This window comes from Hydra vulgaris, chromosome 09 (assembly GCF_038396675.1).
Source record: "Hydra vulgaris chromosome 09, alternate assembly HydraT2T_AEP".
Classification (NCBI taxonomy): Eukaryota; Metazoa; Cnidaria; class Hydrozoa; order Anthoathecata; family Hydridae; genus Hydra; species Hydra vulgaris.
The window spans coordinates 9,776,088-9,801,501 of record NC_088928.1 but is presented as its reverse complement, the minus strand read 5'-3'; the positions used below and the strand labels follow the sequence as shown (position 1 = coordinate 9,801,501).

The 25,414-nt window shown below is 30.2% G+C and overlaps 1 protein-coding gene across 1 annotated transcript; it reads left to right on the top strand.

Annotated features, from left to right (window-relative positions):
* Positions 1–5,006: 5,006 nt before the first annotated feature.
* On the top strand, positions 5,007–5,417 carry LOC136085254 (uncharacterized). The gene has a single exon (XM_065806543.1). The coding sequence runs from the start codon at positions 5,007–5,009 to the stop codon at positions 5,415–5,417; it is 411 nt and encodes a 136-aa protein (XP_065662615.1).
* The last annotated feature ends 19,997 nt before the right edge of the window (positions 5,418–25,414 follow it).

The window sequence follows — 25,414 nt, the reverse complement described above, 5'->3', positions numbered from 1 at the left end:
AAAATTTATTCAAAATCGTGGCTAAGCCAAGCTGACTTTGTTACGGAAATATTTCAATCGGAAAAATGAAATGCTTCGCTGAAAAACCTATCTTTTTAACGGGTTTTGTCTCACATGCCCATAAAATTTTAAAAGAATGTCAAACATTTCGAAGCGTATCAACTTGAATTGAATTGGGAGATAAAAAAATGGCAAATCGACTGTAGCAACTGTAGCCAAAGTCAATTTGTCATACTTTGAAACAACTCTATACTTACCCCCGATAATTTATTATATATTTAGCCTATTTAACTACAGTCTTTTTATTAACAAGGAGGTCTTATGTAGTGACTAAAAGTCATCAAGCGAGAACCTGTAGCAAAAAAAAAAAAAAAAAAAAAATTGTGTAGCTAAGAGAAATTCTGTAAAATATCCACTCTCCGTTTAAAAAACTTTTTTAATGAAGTGGATAGGGGTCGTCCATAAATGTTTTTTTTGTTACGCAAGTTTTGTGACGAGTTAGGGGTCGTCCATAAAGTACGTACGCTTTTTCATTTTATGTATCGTTGTAGGTGAATTGATGTGTAACATAACTCCTTCCCCATAATTGTAAAAATGATAATGTTAATAAGCGTTACTTAAAACCTTTATCCGCGTAAAAAAGTGGAAACTTTTTACTCAGATAAAGGTTTTAAGTAACGATACAGTGGATATTTTTGCGACATGACACCTTTATCCACTTATATCTTCAATTATTTGTTTGATAGCAACCCGTATTTACTGTTCAAACGCCATGTCGAGTTCACATTCATGTGGCTATTTTAAGCATTAAATAGAAAATGTGCAGAAAAAAGCAAAGCAACATTAACAGAATAATCAACGATAAATTTTATTTCAACCTACTATTCTTACCTTATTTGAGTCGAATACAATTTGTTTTTCATAAACTGTCTACCAATGGTCAACAAAGTAAATTCCATTAATGAAAATTTACTAAATTAAAACCATATTTCAACAGTACGCACACTAAAATAAAATAATTTTGAGATATTATATTGGTAAATTGATTAACAGAGAATATTACAAAACTTACAAAATTAGATTCAAGTGGCTTTCTTTTTATTGCTCTGTTCCAAAATTTATTAACTACTCATAACCGATAAATATAATTTAAACCTTTTTATGTTTAATTAGGTGTACTAAATTTAAATTTTTTTTTATAAAATTTGACTAAATTTAAAATTAAAATTTTCTATTAAAATCAAAAGATTTAAGATTTAAACTTTAGTTTATCAAAGTATATGATAACTTAAATTCTCATTATTTTTTCAAAATTCTTGTCAGCAAACAACTTTTTTATTCTTATAAAATTTCCCCTACTGAACACCCACATCTCCTGAAGCTTTTAACATCTCTGCCAATATACTAGAAGGACCAGCAGTCGTCTTACCTACTTGAGCATTCTGAATAGCTAATTTCACTTCACTACACGTTTACTACATTCCATCCGACCTCTTCATTTAGCAATTTTTCATAATGAACTATGTAGTTTGTTTTTACCTCAACTTTATTTGCAAGTGTTTTCCATACAGCCTTCTCCAAAAACATCTTGTAGAATTCTAACAAACATTTCTCCTTCACTGTTCCTTATGTGAAACCTCTTTCCACCATGTACTCCTTTAAATCCATCAGATGCTGCACCTACATGCCTATTAAATTCTACACATACAATCAGCCTCTCAGTGTCACTAATATTTTTCAAATTATTACCAAGAATAATGTAAGATTCTCCCTTTTCTTCTCTTGCCCTACCTGTTTGAGGTGCATATACTGATACTATACTAAGTGCTGATCTTCCAATAACTAATCTAAATACAATCACTTCTCATTTACTCTTAGGCTTACCACACTAAAGTGGGGTTTTGGAGTTTTCCATCTACTAGGTGAGTGGCCTTCACCACCGTTCAAGAACCTCACCTGCCCAAAGATATTTTTCTTATAGGATGAAGAGTTAGTCTAAAGAAAAAAAAGGTAAAAACAGAGAATAAATAAAATCTTACAAACTTCCTTTTGATGCTCTACTAATAAAAAACAAACTATTAACAACATTAATTACCAAGTATTATATAAATAATACAATTGAAAATTCAACACTATCTATACCCTACTCTACTATACTCTACGCTATCTATAAATATTTACCATTAGCTTCTTTATATATATATATATATATATATATATATATATATATATATATATATATATATATATATATATATATATATATATATATATATATATATATATATATATACACACAGTATTGGACAAAACATTTGCAACCAACATCGAACAATGCTAAAAAGTGTTCCTAATTTTACATGTCTTAAAAACGAAACGAACTATACTACCACAGCAAACAGTTCAGGAGTCTGGAGTCACATCATGCCATGACATGAGCAATCAGCTGACAGGTGACAGCACACAGGCAGAATTTCGTTGACAAGTGCCATTTTGCAGCAGACAAAACAAGTCCAACTTTTTTGGTTTGTTTAAGTCTGGTCAGTGTAAACGTCACGGAAGTTTTTTAATAATTAAAAGAAGTATCCAGAAGTTTCCAGAAGCATGCAGAAGCTTCCAGAAGTTTCCAGAAGAAGCATCTGGAAGCATCCAGTAGCATCTAGAAGTATCCAGAAACAATCAAAAGCATCCAGACGCATCCAGAAGCGTCAAAAAGAAGCATCTAGAATCTTCCAGAACAGGTTCACACAAGTTCATTTTACTATATAAGAGACATGTAAATCGACATGTAATTCAGTCAGTATATGGAAGTCAATCAGTCAGTATTATCAAGACAGTTTATCGAAGTGAGTTTTATAAAAGTGTTTTACCGAAGAACGTCAATAGAAGAAGTGAAATACAACAAGTGTTTCATTACGTCAATACAGTCCACATCCAACCAAGACATTGTGTTCCACAGAGCATTATTGTATCATCACAAGGTAAACGTAACACGGTAAGCCTTAAGAAGCGTGATTATTTATTTTTATTATTTTTATGACTTCAAGTGCAAAAATGGCTCCCGACAGTCTTGGATTGGAACTAAGAAAGAAAATTATTGGCGATTACGTATGCGGTAGTGGTGTCGTGGTAGTGCGCTCGCTTTGTAAGCCAGAGGTTCCGAGTTCGATCCCCACCACGTCCCTGGTAGTACCGCGCTCAACTTGTTTCTCCGCGCAGCGGCCTTGTTTGTCAAGGTTCGTGTTTCGGAGTTATAGAGTTGAGAGAGGGTTATAACCACAATTAAGTAGCCTCCTCGTATGTAGTGGCCTTCTCGGCCTTGGGGAGGTGAATTAACATAAAAAAAAAAAAAAAAAACGTAAGTGGAATGTCACAAAAAAGTATTTGTGATAGTCAAATAGTCAAACGAAATGAAGAACTTAAAGCTGCAGGGCTGCTAGATCAGCCATTTCAGAATGTCATCCATCGCTGCACCGGTAAAATTGTCTGCATCGACGTTATTGAATCAACCAGAAATAAACAGTATGTTTTTAAATCAGCAACAATCGCACTTAATAGCCAACAAAGTAACATCAATAGTAGCAATAATGAAGGAAACAGAACATCAGCTACCAGCTCAATTTCATCTACCACACCTAACAACTTCGAAACCTGAGATACACCAGAAAAGTAATAATAACAAATCTGCCCATCAAGATTTAAATTAAAGTCAAAACCCAACCTCTCACAGTTATCTTCACAATCATCAACTTCATCTTCATTAATATCAGGACAATTATGTTTCTGGGCAAACAATCCATGTTCATTAAATAATTCAAAAAAAGGAGAGCTTTTTTTGAATTATTTTTTTAGCTAGAATTACATCTAAGCCAATACATGATTGACCTCATATAATGTTTTTTGCAGAAATATGGTATAATAATACATCTGACACGGTTGTAAAAGGATATGAACTGCACCGAGCAGACAGAGAGAGCAGAGGAGGAGGAGGCATTGCAATATACACAAGAAGTGATATAAATACATCAGAAGTTAGAAATAAGCAACTTAATTCTAAAGCTATTGAGCAAGTATGGTGTATAATCAAATTTGATGGCAAATCATTGTTACTAGGTTGTATATATAGATCTCATGGCATCAATGACATTGTCCTTACTCAAACAATTGAATCAATTACTGTGGCCAAACAGGCCATGTTAACTTATAACTGCTCATCTATGTTATTAAATGGTGATTTTAATTTAGGCCACACATGGTATAAGTCTATTTAAATAAATGGTAAAGTTGCAACTGTTGGACATGTGATCAATGAATGCCCCAGAGATTTGAGATTCCGATCTTGTTTAGAAGATAATAACTTAACACAGCTAATAACAATTCCAACTTACTGTCATTCGAATCTTGTTGAACCGTCATCAACACTTGACCTAATTATTAGTGATGATCCAGATAGGTTCATAAAAGTCTCAGAAGATGACCCACTTGGATTTACAAAAACAGGTCAATCACACTGTGTTATTGTTGGTATATTGGTTGTTCATTTAAAAGAAACTCGCACGTCCTCATCTTATCTGGAGTCGAGTGGACTATGATGCAATATCAACCCAATTAGCTTCAAACAACTGGCATACCATGTTCGAAGGTCATACAGCTAACGATAATTTTACCTTGCTTGTTAATATCTACAACAAATATATTAAAGAACACATACCATCAACTTTAGTTCCACCTAAAATAAAAAATGGACTGTGGGTTACACCAGAGGTAAAAGCAGCAGTAAAAGAAAAACATATGTTATGGGTCAAATACATTGCTGCAGGCCACCATACTCATGAAAATTTACGAAATGCACATAAAGTTGCTTGCAAAAATGTTAAAAAGTAGTTAAAGACGCCATACTTTCATATGAAGAAGATTTAGTTTATGCATCTAAGTCTAATCCAAAATGCCTACACTTACATATTCGCAGCAAACGAGTTCATGAACAAATTTGCAGCCTACAAACAATGAACAACTCAACCACTACAAAAAAAGACAAAATTTGCACATTACTAAACAATTATTTCCAGAAAGTGTTTGCAGTTGAACAAGATAGTTCTATGCCGCATTTTGATCTACGCACACAAATCATAGGTCAGTTTGATGAAAACAGTATTCATGAGCATGAAGCAGAAAAAAAACTAAAAGGGTTATCTGAAAACAAAGCCATGGGTTACGACGAAAAACATCCACGCGTTCTTAAAAAGTGTGCAACATCTTTTGCAATCCCAATCACAATAATCTATAAGAAATCTATATCCATGGGTGATGTTCCAGATTTGTGGAAAAAATCTAATGTTACACCTGCTTTTAAAAAAGGAAGTAAACTTCAACCATCAAAATACAGACCAATAAGTCATGGAAAGTCTCATACATGATTGTATAATGAAGTTTTGCACAAAACATAACAGGTGATGCGGAATTAATCGGACAAATCCTAATTTTATTATTTGAGCATAATAATTAGTTTTTGTGGCTTATCTTTGATTTTATCACAAAAACTGATTATTACTTGAGCATAATAATCAGTTTTTGTGGTAAAATGAGGTTAAATGCAGCTGAACGAGAATCTTTTCGAAAGCGACTAAAAATGTTTTTTGTAAATAAACCTAATATATAAAAAAAATTAATCGTAAATCATTTTGAAAAAGAAGGATTTGCTCGAAGTATAATATATGATAACCTAAAAAGACTTGAAACTGTTCAATCGTTTTCTGATAGAAAGCACCCTGGTTGTCCGACATCCTGGACTAGAGAAAAGAAAGCCGAATTAACGAGACTTGTCAACAATCGAAAAGGGGTCAGTCAGAGAAAAATAGGTATTAAATTCAGTGTAAATCAATCGTCAATTGGTCGTCAGTTAAAAAAAATGAATATTAAATATAGAAAACGTGAAAAGACTCCAAAAATACACTATAGAACAACAAATAAAGGCAAAGAAAAGAAGCAGGAAACTAGTTAACCAACTCTATAATACAAAATCGCTTCTAGTCATCGATGACGAAAAATACTTTTGTTTTGCAGGGGACAACATGCCTGGAAATTCTGGATACTACACAAACAACAAAAAGACATGCCCAGAAAGTGTTCGTTTTATAGGAAAAGAGAAATTTCCAAAAAAATTATTAATGTGGATAGCCATATCTGACCGTGGTATGTCCGAGCCATATTAGTAACACCCTGGTTAAATGGGTTAAGAACTGGTTAACTGGTAGGCAACAGAGAGTAGTATTAGACAGAATAACATTTGAGTGGGTCCCTATGACTAGCGGTGTGCCACAAGGCTCAGTCCTTGGTCCACTACTATTTGTTTTATTCATTAATGATTTACTGGATACTAATGTACACCACACAAAACTTTATGCCGATGATGGTAAAATTATCGGAATCATCAAATCTCTGCACGATGCCAACCTTCTTCAAGCTAACATAGATAAAATAGTTGACTGGTCGCACAAGTGGTTAATGCCTTTTAACATCAATAAATGCAGAGTTATGCATGTTGGACGCACTAACAAGTCAACATACTCCTACACAATGGCGCAGGTAGATGGAACTTGTTGTACACTGAAACAATAGTTTGAGACCTTGGGATTATCGTTTCCAATGACTTAAAGGTCAAAGCTCAAGTTGAAACAGCCGTCCCAATTGCGAATCAAATATTCAATTGTCTCAGAAAAGCTTTTCGTAGCCGCAGACTAGTTTTATGAAAAACACTGTACCTTGCATACATTCTTCCACATCTAGATTTTGCAGTACAGGTCTGGTCTCCTCACCTAAAAAAAGATATTATGATGATGGAGTAAGTGCCAAGACGTGTAGCAAAAATTATATCTGAGATAAAACATTTACCATATAAGGAAAGACTACAAAACCTGAAACTAACATCGCTTGAGGATCGGAGGAAACGAGGAAAATAAAAATTAACTTTCATTTCCCTCAAATTCTACTAAATTCAAAAGCAAATTACAATCTTGGTGGACACAATCAGCGATTAATGCCTCAACTAGTCAAAGGTTGCATTGAACGAGAAAACTTTTTCACAAATAGAGTACTAAAACACTGGAACACTCTTTCACAGCAAACAGTTGATTCACCATCTGTACATTTATTTAAAGAATTTTTATTGTAACTTTCTTGACCAGCTGCTTTCTGCAGCTTAACTGGGTCAACATAGAGGAGCCTGATGTAGCTCCTCTTCATTGGTTTAAATTACATTTACACTACAAGATGTACATAGAATTGTTTTTGTATTCTTCAATATAAACATGATAGGGCATGGGTTATTTTATTGCACCCTTGTATTTATATGGACTACTAATTTTGAAATAAATAAATAAATAAATATATATATATATATATATAAACATATATATATACATATATATATATATATATATATATATATATATATATATATATATATATATATATATATATATATATATATATATATATATATATATATATAAAAGGGGATTGACTTTTTCACAACTATACTATAACAAAACGTTCCCGTAATTAGAAAAGTATGTTTTTTTTTAGAAATACATAAAAATCGACAAATTAGCAGATAAAGAGATGCAACCTTAGCAGATGCTAATTTTGCAACCGATTTGATATATGGTTTCCAAGAACGATTGGAAGTAAAAGTTAATCCAAGAAGATGAAGAGTAGGTGACTCATCGAGTACATCACCATTCATAAATATAGGAAGATCTAAATTATTGCGATAACAATTGGCTGAAAAAAAATTGAGTTTTATCTGAATTAAAGTTCACCAGCCACTGTGAGCCTCATGCTGTAGCAGAAGTGAGATCCTTTTCAAGCTCAAATGCCCCTCCAAGCAATCAGAGAGTGTTGGTTTCTTATCACGACAAGAATAAATGGTAGAATCACCAGCAAACAATGCCACCTTAGATGTGAGAATATCTGGAAGATCATTAATGTAAATTAAAAAGAGTATAGGGCCAAGGATAGAACCTTGAGGAACCCCTGAAGTTACAGAGGAAGAGTGTTGTCCATTGAGGACAACTTTTATGCTACGATTGGAAAGGAAGGATTCAATGATCTTAAAGATGTTGCCAGATACACCATAAGAAGAAAGCTTATGGAAAAGACCAGTATGCCAAACTTTATCAAAAGCTTTTGAAATGTCAAGAGTGATGGCCTTAAACTCTCCACCTTCATCTAATGCACGATAAAACCTGTCAGTTATTACTGTTAGCAAATCAGCTGTAGAACGAGAAGATCGAAATCCATATTGATTGGTCAGAAAGTAAATTATTAGATTCAAGATGAGAAATTAAGTGTTAGTTAATTAAAGATTCAAAAACCTTGCTTATGATAGGAAAAAGACTAATGGGACGGTAGTTAGACGAATCAGATCGCTCTCCAGAATTTTTGAAGATAGGGATAACAGATGCCGCTTTCTAGCAGGCTGGAAAACAAGACTCTGATAAGCACTTGTTAAATAGTTTTGAGAGTATAGATGACAGCTCCGGAGAATACTTCTGCAAGACAATAACAGGTATGTTGTCTGGGCCACAAACTGTAGAAGAATCTAGGCAGGAAATCACTTTAGATACAGATGCTAGAGTGATATGAATGTCAAGCAATGGATCAACCTGTTTGTTGGCAATATCAGATAGAATGCAACTAGTGGAATCAAGATATGATATCGATGAAAAGTTTTTAGCAAACAATTCGGCTTTGTCTTTAGGTGAGGTGACAAAGTCTGAACCATACAAGAGAGATGGAATTATAGATTTGCCCTTATTATTGATATTATTAAAGGCTAGTTTTTGAGATGAGATACGAGATTTCATGACCTGAGAAATAGCGAGTTTTGGCGTTAGACAAAACCTTTTTACAATTGTTTCTAGCAGTAATAAACAGACGTCTGTTTTCTGGAGAATTGTTTTGCTGATAAATATGGAAGTAACGGTTTCGATTGGCAATCGCAACAGCATAGTGTGAAGAAAACCACGGAGGAGAGTGAGGCATGACCTGGAGTCGCCGAGAGGGAATAAAAGATTCCATGCCAGCCTGAATCCACGAAGTTATGTAAGAAGCACATTTGTCGACAGGAAGACGAAAGATTTCTACCCAAGGACCATCACAAAGTTCGATAATAGGGAGATTCAGGTGATGAAGAAGAATGAGATATTAGTTTTAGAGAGATCAAACTGTGATCAGAAGCACCTAAGGGTGAATGTGCAGAAACTGAGCACTGACTAGGATCAGAAACAAGACATAAGTCGAGTAGAGAAGGTAGATGATTTGGGTTGTCAGGAAAGCGAGTTGGAAAGTTGACTATTTGAGTTAGGGATTGAGAAAGGCAAAAGTTGTGGGCTTTAATGCCTGCAGAGTAACTGACACTAGAGCCAAGCCATTCAGAGTGGTGAGCATTAAAGTCACCAACAACAACTATATTAGCTGATGGATAAAGAGAGAGAGAGCTTGGTCAATATGATCAGAAATAATGTCAAAAAGAGTGCAGTCTTGAGATGAAGGAGAGCGATATAGAACAAAAAGAAAGGCAATAGAGTGAAGTGGTGCTAAATGAAAGCACATGAAAGAATAGTCTGTGGATTCAAACCGAGTTTCACAACAAATAGGTGAATTCTTACAAATGTAAATGCCGAGGCCAAGCATGTGACTATTAGAGTCTTTACGAATTAGAGGAAGATAACCATCAACACTAAGATCACAAGATGAGACAGCTGAACTAAAATTAGTCTCACAAAGAGCAAGTAGGTCTGGTGAACTTTGCAAGAGATAAGACTCAACAGAAGAAAAGTTACTTCGAAGACCACGAATATTAGTGAATGATAGGTTTAGAGAACTTGGTGATGATGATGGTTTTTTGTGTTTTATAGTTTTTGGTACTTTATTCATTTTTAAATTAGATTGAAGAACTTGACTCGAAGCATAGATAGTACTCAGAACACCATTTAATAGCCCAAGCAATTGCCTCATTACTACTAATAAACCCTAAGCCGTAACAAAGGGCTCCAAATGTGGCCTCCGCAATGCACACCAAAAGTACAAACAGGGACACCATCCATGTGCATTATGGCACTGTTAATACTTTGATATTTTTCAGCTGTTGATGGAATCAGCTTCTCTGAGAGCTACCACAGAGTTCGGGAAACCTGACTACCAGCCAGCCTCAGAACCTTAAAACTGAGTTTTAGAGCTGTACCCTTATTAGGAGATAATAGAATTTTTTTTTTTTTTAAATTCACCTCCCCAAAGCCGAGAAGGCCACTACAGATGAGGAGGCTACTTGTGGTTATCACCCTCTCTCAACTCTATAACTCCGAAACACGAACCTTGACGAACAGGGCCGCTGCGCGGAGAAACAAGTTGAATGAGTTGCCTAGTCATTAAAACAGAGACACAAGCAAAACCTATGCATTGAGTCAAGAAGATCCAGCATCCAACATCCAACTGGAAACAATGTATTAAAAATACATCTGCACCAACCTAATAGATGAAGAAGGGGTGCAAGGCTGGTCAACAGATAGAATCTGTTTAACCCTTAAGTTGCTTTGCAGAATAAATCTGTAGTTTATTTTGTCTATATCTCTGGCATGAATTTCTTGCATAACTTTTATGGCTCTTTCAGCACAAATATTGGATCTCTAAATTCCTTGTATTCTGCTGGGCTCCTGTGACCAAAATCTTTTTAAGGTCTTCATGGCTGAAGTTGAAGTTATTGCTTGTTCTAAATTTTTAAATCATATTCTGAGTATTGCATGTCAGAAAACCATATCTCAGACAAAGTTGATGCAATGAAGTCACAAATCAAGCGCAATTGATTATTATCCAATTCAGTTAAAATAAAAGCTAGGACATAGATTGCTCTGGAATTCCATCTGGCATTGTGCAACGATGGCAGACTTTTGACGTTTATAGCTGGAAAGCTGCCATTCACCTTCATGTATCGGTAACTTCACTTTACAAATTTGTTCACCTTGCTTGAAGCTTGACTTCAAATTTTAATAATTTTTTTTGCAGGCTTTTAATAAACTTGTAATGTAATTCTGACAATTTTGACACTCCTTAAGAATTTCATTCATAGTATGTTTCAAAATTGCGTCCAACACATGATGCTGACAACTAATATATTGAAATGGTTCAGGATTTTTTCTTTCAAGTTCTCTTTGCAGTTGAATTACAACTCCATTTCTACTCCCAGTATTCACATTTGTAGTATCAGATATTATAACTTTAATACTACTCCATAGTTGAAATTTATCCAGCACTTCAACTACTCGACAGTAAATACTGACAGCTTTCATATCATCTAGTTTTAAAATGGCTAGTTTCACATCCTTTTCTGCATTTTTAAAACCAAGACTCGATACTCCTTTTCTGAAATTCTTTTACAGTCAAAACTTAACACCCAATTCTCATTTTTTAAATTACTTACCATGTGCTTTTCCATTATTTGAGCTGCTGACATTGTAGCTCTATAAACCCCAGATTTAGATGGGGCTTGTACATTGACACCACATTCATATAAATTTTTGCAAACTTCTGCTGATTTCTTAATACTTAATTTTGACTTCTTAAGTAAGTTAACAGCCACAGTGGTGTTCTCATATTTTCTCTTAGCTTTTTTGTCTGGAGGAATATAATTAGAATCTTGTTCATCATTTTGTTCATTGCCTTCTTCATTGCTGTCACTGACCTCTACTGTATATGTTTCAGGTAAGCTAGGTCTCTTCCTGCTAGCCTTAGATGGAAGTACTTTAACAGTTTTTGATGTACAATAACCAACTTGCTTTAAATAAGTAAAATGCTTTGTCTTCATTGCTAAGTTAGTTACCATTTACTTTGTTTATATTAAATAAATAATCCCACTTTTCTTCAAGACATTGTTTAGATTTTTGAACTGAATGATATTTGTTAATGAGGATTTCTGCTTTTTTTGTTATAGACCTTTAACTTATTTAAACTAAGCTAAGCCATAAATCAAATAATTGTGCACCAACCCTTTTACATCTCGAATAAACTGACCTCTTTAAATTTGATAAGCAAATAAACCGATCAATAACAGAAAAAGCTTTTAGCATTTTATTCAAATTATCAAGTGGGTATGTGAGATATTGTTGATTTTGATTTCTCGAAGTGGACTTGATTTTGAGACGTTAATTATAACTATAAGTTACATATGGAGCTTAAAATTAAATATATTTTACATTTTAAGCACACATAAATAACTTATTTTAATTATACTAATTGTAGATTTTAGTAAACACAAAATAATCACCTTGATTTGAGCATGCTTATTTTGACAGCAAACAACAATTAAAGATGATACTTGCAGAAGCAATTAGTATTTGATAAATTTAAAAAATTTATATATAAAATTATATATATATATATATATATTATCATTATTTGTATCATTCAAAACAATAAAAAGTGTATAAAAAACGTAAAAAAGGTTACCTTTTTCGTTTGTTAAAAAATTAAAAAAGAAAAAAATTTTCTACGAGGATGTTTTTGCAACCAAAGATCTTAAAGCATGTATTTCTATAAACAAATTTAATAATGCCAGCTTTTAAAAATATACCCATTCATTTTTAAGTGAAAAAATTAAAAATTCAACCCCCTAATATATATATATATATATATATATATATATATATATATATATATATATATATATATATATATACACTGTGTTTTTGCTTTAGTTAATTTTTTTTTCTTTTCTCTTTTGTTTAGATTTTTTTTTCTTTTTTAAAGTTTTTTTTTTAGATAAGTAAGTTTTTGTAGTGCATTTTTAAATTTTTAGATTTTTTTTTCTTTTTTAAAGTTTTTTTTTTAGATAAGTAAGTTTTTGTAGTGCATTTTTAAATTTTAAAAATATGTCAAAAACCACGGTCAAACTGTCAAAACAAATTACTTTTTGCATGGTCATATAATACATGCGATCGCATGTCTTTCTGTGAAAGACTATTTCCTGATTCATATAATTTGCCACCTTTTAAGTTGTCTGTCAATTATTATCTTGCTCTATATACTTCAGAAATTTCTATTCCAGAACTTCTAATTCTAATGTGATTGTTTGCAGCCTTGTTGGAAGCGAAGATGTTAAAAAAAAAAAGTTTGACTTTTCAATTAATTGCTCTTTAATTATTATTACCTTGTTAAAGCCAAAGAGTTTTATCAATTAATTTAACTTTTAATTTAATTATTATAGAGCTGTAATAATAGTTATATAGATTATAAGAAATAATGACAAGGTAATGACAAATTATTTTTATGCACTTAAACAAGTATTTGTTAAAATATATAACAAATATGTTTATTTTATAATATTCTTTTATAACATGTTTTGGCTCCTAGACTAGCCAATAACTTATAGGCTAACATATAGTATAAGTAACTTATAGGCTAACATAAGTTAAAGATTATAAAATCTTATATAGGATGATTATGAATAAAGTTATCAACAATGTAGAATATATCATGTATATAATTTATATAGAATGTATAAATTATATAGAATGTAAAATCTATATCCGAAAAAGCCAAGACAAATCCAAAACTTATATATAGGTATATAAACATGAAACTTAAAGTTAAAAATCAAATAAGGTCTATGAAAGAGTCAAATGGAAACATTACTTCTAATGAAAGCCATATAGCTACGATCCTTAACAATTACTTTTCATCTGTTTTTACTCCTTTAAATTTGAGTCAATCGCTGCCAACATTCGAAAAGCGCACATTTTCCGTGATTGATGAGACGTCAGTCTTAAATAGACTTAATGAGAACTACATACAAGTGTTACTTTCAAACCTAAACTTGCATAAACCAGCAGGCATAGACGGCATTCACCCACACGTCCTTAACAAATGTTCTTCATCTCTGAACGTGCCCATTACCTACATATTTATAAAATCTATTTGTGAAGGTCGAGTCCCAGCCGCGTGGCTGGAAGCTAACATAACACCGCTTCACAAGAAAGGATCTAAACTTGATGCATCAAACTACAGACCGATTTCCCTAACTTCTGCCTGCTGCAAAATCCTAGAGCGTATTGTAAAAGATTGTTTAACCGAGTATCTAAGTGCAAATAATCTTTTATCTCAAAATCAGCACGGGTTTGTTCCAAAAAAATCATGCATTACCAATTTATTGGAAACTATCGATCAGATCTCACACTCAATGGCAAAAGGCTATAGTGTAGATGTTTTATATTTAGATTATGAAAAAGCGTTTGACACACCTCCTCATGATCTGATGCTCCACAAATTTTCTGGTTATGGTATCTCTAATATGCTTCTTAATTGGATAAATTCTTTTCTTTCTAAAAGAACACAACGAGTTGTCATGGGTTCCACCATTTCAGAGTCGTTACCAGTCACCAGTGGTGTCCCTCAAGGATCTGTTCTAGGACCACTTTTATTCATCTTATACATTAATGACATAACAGACCTAGTTAGCAATCCAATGAAGTTATACGCTGATGACAGTAAAGTTATTTCCACAAATTCTACACCTGAGAGCCCAGCTCTGCTCCAGATGGATATAAATCACATTGTGTCTTGGACTCTAACCTGGCGCTTACGACTTAATTACAAAAAGTGCCTTATCTTACACTTTAACAAAAGCAAAAATCTTAACCACCAATACTATATCTTGACTCAGCAAGGGAAGCAGCTTCTTGACTCCTCGTACAGTGAAAAAGATCTTGGGATTTGCATTTCACACAACCTCAAATGGGATACACACGTTGAAATAATATCATCAAAAGCTAACTCTGTTCTCGGTCAACTAAAGAAATCATTTATTTATAAAAATGCACAAGTATGGAAGAGGCTCTACACATCGCTGGTCAGACCTCACCTTGAGTATGCTGCTCCTGTGTGGAATTATCTTTCTGCACACAACGTTAAAAAAATTGAAAAAGTCCAAAATCGTGCCACCAAAGCAATTCCATCTCTCAAAGCCTTATCCAGTGAAGCCAGATTAGCACACCTTCATCTTACCTCACTAAATGAAAGACGCAATCGAGGTGATTTAATCTACAACTTCAAGTTTATAAATAATTTAGAAAATATTTATTGGATTAACCCACAAATCGGCTATCCATCAAATAACTAGAGGACACTCTCATCGTCAATGCAAAGAGTTTTTTAACGCTTCTGACCTCAATAACAATATGCGTGCTGTTTCAACTAGACTCAATTTCTTCCCTAACAGAGTAGTAAACCGATGGAATTCACTCCCACAAACTGTAATTGACTCTTGTCATCTCAATGAATTTAAAAATCATTTAGACAAACACTGTAGCCAACACTAGTATTTAAGTTAATGTACCGAATTGCTGCTACAGCTCATTGTCTACTAGCAAAGAGCTAAAGGGTTGCTACCCCTTTCAAGCGACATTTTATTGTTCGCCGCAGCTTATCATTATTATTATTATTATTATATAGAATGTATAATTAATATAGAATGTATAATTTATATAGAATGTATAATTAATATAGAATGTATAATTAATATAGAATGTATAATTTATATAGAATGTATAATTTATATAGAATGTATAATTTATATAGAATGTATAATTTATATAGAATGTATAATTTATATAGAATGTATAATTTATATAGAATGTATAATTTATATAGAATGTATAATTTATATAGAATGTATAATTTATATAGAGTGTATAATTTATATATAATGTATAATTTATATAGAATGTATAATTTATATAGAATGTATAATTTATATAGAATGTATAATTTATATAGAATGTATAATTTATATAGAATGTATAATTTATATAGAATGTATAATTTATATAGAATGTATAATTTATATAGAATGTATAACTTATAGAAGATGATTTTTTATAGCTGTTTTTTAGTCATGTGGCGTTTTTTGAGTAGTCAAATTTGTGATTAGTTTGTATTTTATTTTTAATCTTTCTGTATTTAGATAAGGTTGAGCCACTGGAAAATTCATAGAAGTAACCCAATCACATTATAAACAACTATAACAAACTTATAAACATAAATTATAACTATAACTTATAGAAGATGCTTCTTTAAAGTAAACAAAAAATATTTCTATCAAAAAATAAGCATTGCCTTAAAGTTCAAAAGTATGCAAAATCTTTAAAGGCCAAAATGTTACAATATAGAACAATAATTACCTCAACAAATGAGAAAATTAACATAAACTAACATTATATCAAATTAATAGTAATGGTAATATACAGAACAAAAAAAGGTTGAAGATTCTTCATCATCATTAACCTAATGCTGTGATGCAGTCTCTCCTAGATAAAACCTACTTTATAATCACCTTCAGCCCTTTTTTTTAATAGAACTAATGACTCTCTTTATGCCAAAACCCAATCATTTGCATCTTTATGCTTTATATCTTATACACTTTAATGATGCACCTCTTGCTGATAGTTTGAAGTAAAAGTTGGTGTTCATTAGGGTTCAGTGCTAAGTCTTTTATTTTTTATTATTATCTTGGAAGGTCTTTCTAAAGTGTTTAGAGTTGGTTTACAATAGGAACTATTATATGCAGGTGATTGAAGAGAGAAGATTATGCCTTATTGAAGATTTAACCCTAGGAGTTCAGTGTTGGAAAGATGGAATGGAAGTGAATTGGCTTAGGATAAAAATAAATAAGAAAAAAGTTATGCATTGTAAAGTCAATAATGAGCAAGTAGAAAATTCTGGGAAGCGCCCACGTGGAGCATGTAGATAGAAGTTGAAGCAACCTCTGTTGTTTGCACAGTTTGTAAGCAACGGGTTTATAAGCGATGTTGTTGTATACAAGGTTTTCTTAAGCTTGTTGTGTAAAACCTATATTTTTGGTGATTAAAGAGAAGAGGCCTAAAAAGAGACTGAAATAAATAGTGGAGAAAAGATAGAGTGAGTTGATAAATTTTTTTTTCTTGGAGATACAATCAGGAGGTGGAGAAAAAGAAGCATCAAGGATAATCTTTTGTTTTGATTGTTAATTGTTGCTGTTGTGACATTTTTATACATTTTTATATCACCAGCTACTCTTTAACACCTAAATTCCTCAAAGCCTACCCCACTTTCTTGATACTCTAAAATGCTATAATGCAAGTTAAATACATATTTTACGTCTCAATGCTGAAACAAGATAAAAATTAAAACAAGAGATCAGTGATGTGAAAAAAAGTGTTTTTTCACTAGCTTATTTTTTATTAGAAATTTCTCTTAAATTTTACTTCAGGCTTATTTTTGTTGTAACTTTTTCAAATTAAATCAGAAAATCCTTTAAAAAGCTAGAAACAACTAAGTTTTTGTAATGAATTATTTTACAGAAATAAAATGATCAGTTCAGAGACGAAACAAGCAATATAATTAAAATCGTGTTTCATAAAATTTTGTGATAAATTTTTGAGTAAAGGTGAAAATAACATTGGAACAATATTACTATTCTGAACATTTAAACAATGAGATTTTGAAATGTCTGATTTTTCTAGAATTTAAATTAAATAAAATCGAAGTTTATCTCTTCGCTTTATTATATCGCTTTCTGGCATATGATTCACAGATACTTGCAAATCTTGTAATGCTGACTCAGAATCTGCAGCTGATTTGATCTTGCGTTGACTAGATTTAATTCTTAGTTCACAGATTGTTTAACAGTAGCTCCTATTCTGTAAAACACTCTTTTTCCACGCAGCGCTGCAAAAAAAGCTACTAAAATGTTTTTTGGAAATATCTTTCAAACACAATCATTGCAGGCATAACGTTTTTTTTTAAATTGAGAAGTGACACTTCTTTGACTCTATTAAGAGCAGAAGTGTGCGCTTCTTTGACTCTATTGAGTATAGAAGTATGCACTTCTTTTGTAAGCAACAGGTTTATAAGAGATGTAGTTGTATACAAGATTCTCTTAAGCTTGTTGTGTAAAAAATATACTTTCGGTGATTATATCCATCATTGCACTTCTCTTGCAGCTAAAAATAACGTGAAGTATTTTGATAAGGACTAAAGTATGATCAGTTGAATCAAAAGCTATGGCAAATGTTTTTAATTTCAGAGTATAATACAAATGACAAACAAAAGTTTGCTTGTTTACAAAGTTTGCTTGTTTTTCCATCAGACAATTGAAACTTCATTTTCATTGTAGCTTGAACACCTGTTTGGGAAAGTCCAAGAAAGCTTTGATCATGCTAAAAATGAACATGGATTTTCTCTACAAAAACAACTAATTAAAGAACTTCAGCTTTTTTTTTTTTTTTATTGGTTAAAATTTGTTTCTAAAACGTTTTTGAATGCTTTTGATGATAATTTCTTCAAGTTAATTTATAAGTTTTATATTTTTTCAGGGCACAACTTTTTTTTAAATTCTTAGTTATGCTTTAGAACAATTTACAAGGATTGCCTTTCATTTTTCTTGATACCTCTTAGGTCTCTCTCTGGAATTTTTTTTCTTTCTTTCAGGACTTCAAAAAACTTGATTGGCTTGATATTCTACGTAACACTTTTTTTCTGCTTTAATTTTGAATCCATTTCTTAAAAGGCATAAAAAATATTTGAATACTTCACAAATATTTACTGATTGCATTTTACAACTTTAAAATGCAAAGAAAAACTTAATTGATAGAAAACCACAAGGAAATAAAAATTTAAAAAAAATATTTGATTTCCTTAAATTTTTAACACAATCGATTTTAAAACACAAATTATCTCTTTACCTGAGTTCAGTGATTCAACAGTTTTTAAACTATAATTACAAGTTAATCTAATAAGATTTAAAAATTTTTCTTTGCCAAGCAACAGTAAATTTCCTTTTTACCAAAGGATTTCTAACAAATCACACCTTATAACTTAGTTTCAAATTTATAATTAAACTCTTCTATCTTTAAGTTCAGTAAAGTAACCTTATTTTTGCAGATGTGTATGAGACAAAAAAGCACTTAAATTAATTTTATAATCTTCAAGTTTTTTATTCATATTATATATTTAATTTTAAAGAACCTTTTAAATAAAATTATAGCATTATTTTGTTACAAATGTAGCAAAACATGGCCTCAAGTTTCAGTTACTTCTCCAAAATAAAACTTGCTTTAACAGAAGTTTTAAGGTTTTTTAAATACAAATAAAGAAAAAAAAGTTTTATAAAAACAATTTTTTAAACACTAAATTTATCTCCTCCATCCTGGAAATCGCCATATATATATATATATATATATATATATATATATATATATATATATATATATATATATATATATATATATATATATATATATATAGGGTTTAATATGATAACAACAATGATAACTATAATAATAATAATAATAATAAGTTAATGCGTTAAGATTAGATTCCAGATTAAGATTAAAAAGATTCCAGCGTCCCAGAGTAAATATCTTAAATTTAAATTTTGCAATGTGCTCTTCTACATAAAATGCAGGAGGCTGGTCTTACATTGTATTAGGTTTACCTGCAGCCATATATAGCATCAATAAGAATACGAAATATCTGGGAACTTTCTTTTACTTTTTTATTGTAATGATCAACTTTTTCTTTAGAATCAACTTTCACAGGGTGAAAAATTAATCTGCAGTATTCAATTACAGACATTTCTGCATCATCGAAATCTTTGAAACTTTTTGTTAAAATATCTTCCATCGTTATAAAATGCCAACTATGAAAACAAAAGTTAATTTTTCGTAAATATTCTAAAATATGATTTTCACGGTATTTATCAAATAAAACATCCTTAAATACAGTGAATTTTCACTGTATTTATAATTTACAAAGAAAACACGGTTGGATATAATGTTTACCTAATGCGAGTTTTAAAACGTCTAGCAACACTTTATTATATGATCTGATTCACATAAAAACTTTAAAAAGGTTAAACTAAATAACATTTTTCACAACTTTCCTCTCCGACTTTTTGTTTATTCTATTTAAATTGAACTTTTTACTACTTACTTTTTTAATTTGGAAATTTCTACTAGGAGCTATTCTCTGTGTTAAGGTGTATATTACAAAAATGTTATTGTATCAGGAAGTTGCTGTTCTTGGAAAACCAATGATATAAATTCTGTTTCAAAAAAGTGTTTTAAATGTCATGATAACTTGTAATGCAAGTTATATGTTTGATGGTCCTAAATTCCTTTTGAAAATGTTGTAAAAACCTGTAAACAAATAAACTCCTAATTTTTATGTAATCAAATTTATTTAACTTTAGAATCAGAAAGAGAGTCAAATAGCAAAGCAAAGGCAGTTATATGTGATAAAAATCTAACTCTAACATTTTGTGAAAAAACTTGGTTAACTACAGACGGAACTCTTTTGTTGTTTGACTTTTGTCCACGTTATCAAAAACACAAAATAATGAACTTAGAAAGCAAAACGTTTTTTTCTGATAATACTTACAATGTTCTTCTTAATCACCATAAAAGTTCTCTATCTCAAACATTAACAAGACTGGTGATTTTATTAAATTTGCTGTCATGTAATGGAAAACTTTTAATCTAAAAAGTGTGGGCATATATTTTAGGTTCAATTATGATCAAAAAGCTTCCTCAAAAATCTAAATGATAAACAAAGAAAGTCTGTTTTGGATTTTTGCGATACAGCATTATGCATGAAAATAATCAGAAAATAGACATAAAATATCAACACATGTCACAAGGCCTTTCACAAATTATACAAGTGAGGAAATAGTCTTGCTGATTAAAACGCTATTAAGAGAAATTTTTGTTACAAATATATTATGTTAGGAAAGTTTGTTACAGAACTATTTGAAACAGAATTAAGAAATTTAAGAAAGTATCTTTAGACATATTTTTTAAGTGCTCTTCAAAACCAAAGAAACCTCTTGTTTACATTACCATGTATTTTGAAATAATTATTTGCTTAGCGAATATGAAATTTTGACTAATATAATGATTTATTTTTTTAAACTTTGGTCAATATCCAAAATCATTTGAAATAGGTAAATTAAAATGTCCTTTTGACAATACTGTTCCATAGCTTTTCTTCAACTCGATTAAAGATAAAGTTTGTTTGACTTCCGTACTCAATAATTTTATGCTTTAATGCATTACTTAATTGAAATTGAGTGTTATCATCACAATATACTTTCCTATATTAACTTATAAAAAACCACTGAAAACTTTCTACACCAAAATCAAACAAAAAACTATGTTTTTTAAACAAAAAACGACCATATTAGGTTTGTCTTGTTCGGTTGACATTTATTCGTTGACACTTTTGTTTTTACTATTTGCTGAGTTAATTGTAATATGTCTGAAGTTTGCTGTTTTGGGATTTTAAAAGCATTCCTTATTTATTTAAAGCAATATATTTTTATTTAAAAGTTTAGTTGCCTTAGTTCAACTTTTTATTTAATTTGAAACGTGTTTGAAACGTGTTTCTTTTTTTCATTATTTGACAAAAAGTTTATTGCAATGAAGTAATGAAGTTTATTATTAAAAATATGAAAATATTTATAAATTGTTTTTATAAATTTATATAAATTGTTACAATGTCTATTTTGATTTTCAGATGTTTTATTAAGTAAGCCATTAAATAAAGCAAAATGTGTTTTAAAACAAATTTTAATTAAATAAAATAATTGAATTTTAAACAAATTTAGATTAAATTTGTCATTTTCATTTTCAAATGTCAATCTCTAAATTTTTTGCAAACCAAAACATTTTAACAACCACAAATATTTTGTTGATTTAAATATATAGATAAATTTATATGATAATGTTTTGTTTATTATTTGGCATAAACATATACTGGCAATAGGAATACCAAAAACTATATGTAAATACACCGAAACGGATGGAAGAAGAAAGCAGTGGTAGGGACCTCATGTATTACTATAAGCCACTGTACATCCAAGACAGACGTGAATGGTGTGTGTTATCCTCCCCCACCCCCTATCAATGAATTTTAATCGGTATATCTGCAAATTTAACACTATTAGACCAGCAAATCAGCATATGTAGATCATATAGTACAGATGGCAAACTTGAACTTTTAGTACTTTTGGCAAATGTGAAAAGTGAGGACTTTTTTTTTTTAGACAAAAAAATATTTAAATGGCATTTTTGCTACAAGCAATAAAAATCTTGGATCCGCCCCTGTATACCTTTTTTTTTTAAATATAAAGTAGAAAGGATCACTCCTTTTAATTTTTTAAATTGTTTACATTTTGTTTGTTTTAGCTTTTCTTTCAGCTTTATTTTTTTTATAGCAGTTTTGTTTTTATTGAGCTCATAGTTTATTTTTTAAAAGGAAAATAGGGGTATGGATGAGGCCTAATTATTTTTATGCACTTTTTTTTTGCAACAAAAAAGTTATATTAATGCTATTTCCATAAAACTGGTTATTACTACTTTGAAATTTCTGTGATACTATTAACTATTTTTGTTTTTTTTTAGAAAATTTAGATAAGTAAATTATAATTTTGAGCCAACACTAACATGTTATTGTATGTGAAGGTTAAATTTTGTTACAAGGATTACAGTTCTTATGAAAAAAATATAAAGGTAAAGGGTATTGTTTGTATATATATATATATATATATTTATAGTATGTTTACTATAAATCTTTTTAAATTTTCTCATGTCATTTTTTAAAATTTTTGTTTGCAAAAAAAATAATTTTGGAACCATGATGTACCAACATAGATTATTTTCTAAAAGCTGAAATAACGATATTTAACAACTGCTACTTTGGAATCACACCAGCTTATCTTTAAGTATCAGGTACATTGATTTCCAATTTTCATATGATGTTTTTCTTCGTACTTACCTATTCATTACATTTTTTCATATCAGATTTATCATATGATGTATTTATGCAATATAGTCTATATTGCATAAATACATCATATGATAAATCTAATATGAAAAAATGTAATGAATAGGTAAATTTTAACATGAAAATTAATAATGTTCTTCTATATCATATAGAAGAATAAATTAATAATTTTTATGTATTTTTTAAAAACATCTACTAATAATAAGTCCAGTCAATGTTCAAAGTTCAACGTTGCCTATGTCAAAGTTTCAATGTTGCATATGGCATAGTTTCTAGGCTTTTCTTAATGTGTTTCTTATTATTTACGTGGTTTTACAAGCAAGATCTGCAAGCAAATTTAAGCTGATAAATTTTTCTTAGCTTTTAAAGAGAATGAATGTTGTTCTTTAATTTAATTTGTTTAAATATAGTAGTTTTGATAAATAAATGTTTATTCTTGGTTTTTTACTTATTTGATATCAGACTCTTAAGAACTAAGCAACTTAGCTAAGCAAGTTTTGTTTTATATTTTAGTGCAATTGAAAAGAGCTGAAAGCTATTTTCTAGAGAAAATGGAAAGAGCTAAAGTGCTTTTCAATTCGCTTTATTGTTATTTTTTTATATTAGAAGGGTTGATGGCAATAAAAATTTTTAGACAGTAGAACCGATACTGATTTGAGTAAGTTGACTATATTGTTTTATCTTATATTGGGTTTATTTTTTATTAGATGTATATTTTATGTATTTAGCATAGAAAATTGACTGTAATTTGCTGACACGTTTGTTTATATACATACATGTGCCTGTATTTTAGTATATAATTTATATTTCTCTGTATGTGATTATTATCTCTGAGAAAATATTCATATACACATACTCTTGAATTCTTTTTTATTTAGAGTCAAATATACTGACAAATATACTGACTAATTGTTTCATTTTTTATACTTTTTGATTGTGTATTGTAGTCTAAATTCTTTGTTAAATTAAGAATTATTGATGTAAATAAATATTGTTTTATATTTTTAACAAGCAACTTATATATATAAACTTGAAAAAAGATATGGATTTAAATTAATCTTAAGTTAAAATATAGTATTTGATTAGAAAAAATTACAATTCATAAGATTCTTTTACATTTATTCATTATTCAGTTGTAACAATAGTAATTTTACTGGTAATATGTTTAATGATAAGAGTGAAGATGAAATGGATAATATTAGACTCGAAGAAGTTATTAGTGTAAATGCAATAGACAACTTGAAAATAAGTGTTGTTCAAATGAAAGAGGTAGAGCTAGGCAAGATTAAATCAATCGTCGTTAAAATGTAAGGAATGCTACTTGGCGAGCAGAAAACTTACAAGAATTCAGTGTCAAGCAGTGGTTATGTCTGTTAATTTGATATTACTTTAGACATTTTAAAAGCATGAACTTTACAAAGCAAAAGCATGAACTTTACTATTTATAGTAACAATAACAGTTTTAAGTTTAAACGATTTTAAATTTTTTTATAAATTCAAACTTTTCTTAAATTTTTTATTAAATTTTTTTATTAATTCAATAATTATGTTCTTTTTTTTAATTGCCTTTGTCATCATTTGATTAGTTTGCTTACTGCTGGAACATGGATTTAATTTTTTAAATTTAATATGGTGCGAAATTTACTTTGTTAATCATTAGCCAACAGTTAGAGAGAAGCTGGTACTTTACATAATAAAGGTAAAAAATGGTTTTGTTTACTGGTAACATAATAAAACCATTTACTATTATTTGTTGTGTCTTTTTTCTTTTTTTAATATGCTGCTTTGGAAATACTGTCTTTCTCTCTCTCTCTCTCTCTCTCTCTCTCTCTCTCTCTCTCTCTCTCTCTCTCTCTCTCTCTCTCTCTCTCTCTCTTTGATGCGAGTTAAACGAGAATTAGTACAGGGAGCATTAATAAAGCTTATGTAACTATTGAGCCCTTATGTATTTTTTAATACCACAATTGATAATCACCATTTATACAAAAAACATTTATGAGTTGCTTGCTATTTTATGATATAATTGTTCAAACTGTCCCTCAATTATTCAAATATTGTAATAAATAAAATCATTTTGTTCAATATTTTAGTTTATAAAATATCTTATTAATTTGTGGTGTTATTTGGCAGTGTCATTATGTTGTGCTGTCTGGCCTTTTTATAATCTTGTCTTTTTTAATTATTTTGGAGACACTCAGTTATGTCTGTAATGTGTGCTTACAAATATCTTATGCTATGCGCTATTGTTACTGTGTTTTGTGTTGATAGGCCTAGGCTGTTATAGATATTGTTATTATTCTTTATATTTTCTGTTATATTATTATCCTAATTTTACTAACAATAAAATGCGAATAATACTTTCGTAATTGAAAATTGTAATTTTTTTTTCATTTCTTTATTAGATATTGACAGGCTTTACTTGACTTTCCGTTTCTGGTACCTGCAGTGCTTTAACAGATTTTAAAAAGAACTTAACTGATGTTAAACTAGTCTTTATTTGTCGTTAACTATAAGCAATGACATTGCTTTTTTATTGTTTTTT

Coding starts and splice junctions, on each gene's coding strand:
- LOC136085254 (XM_065806543.1), top strand. CDS start 5,007: ATGAACAACTCAACCACTACAAAAAAAGACAAAATTTGCACATTACTA.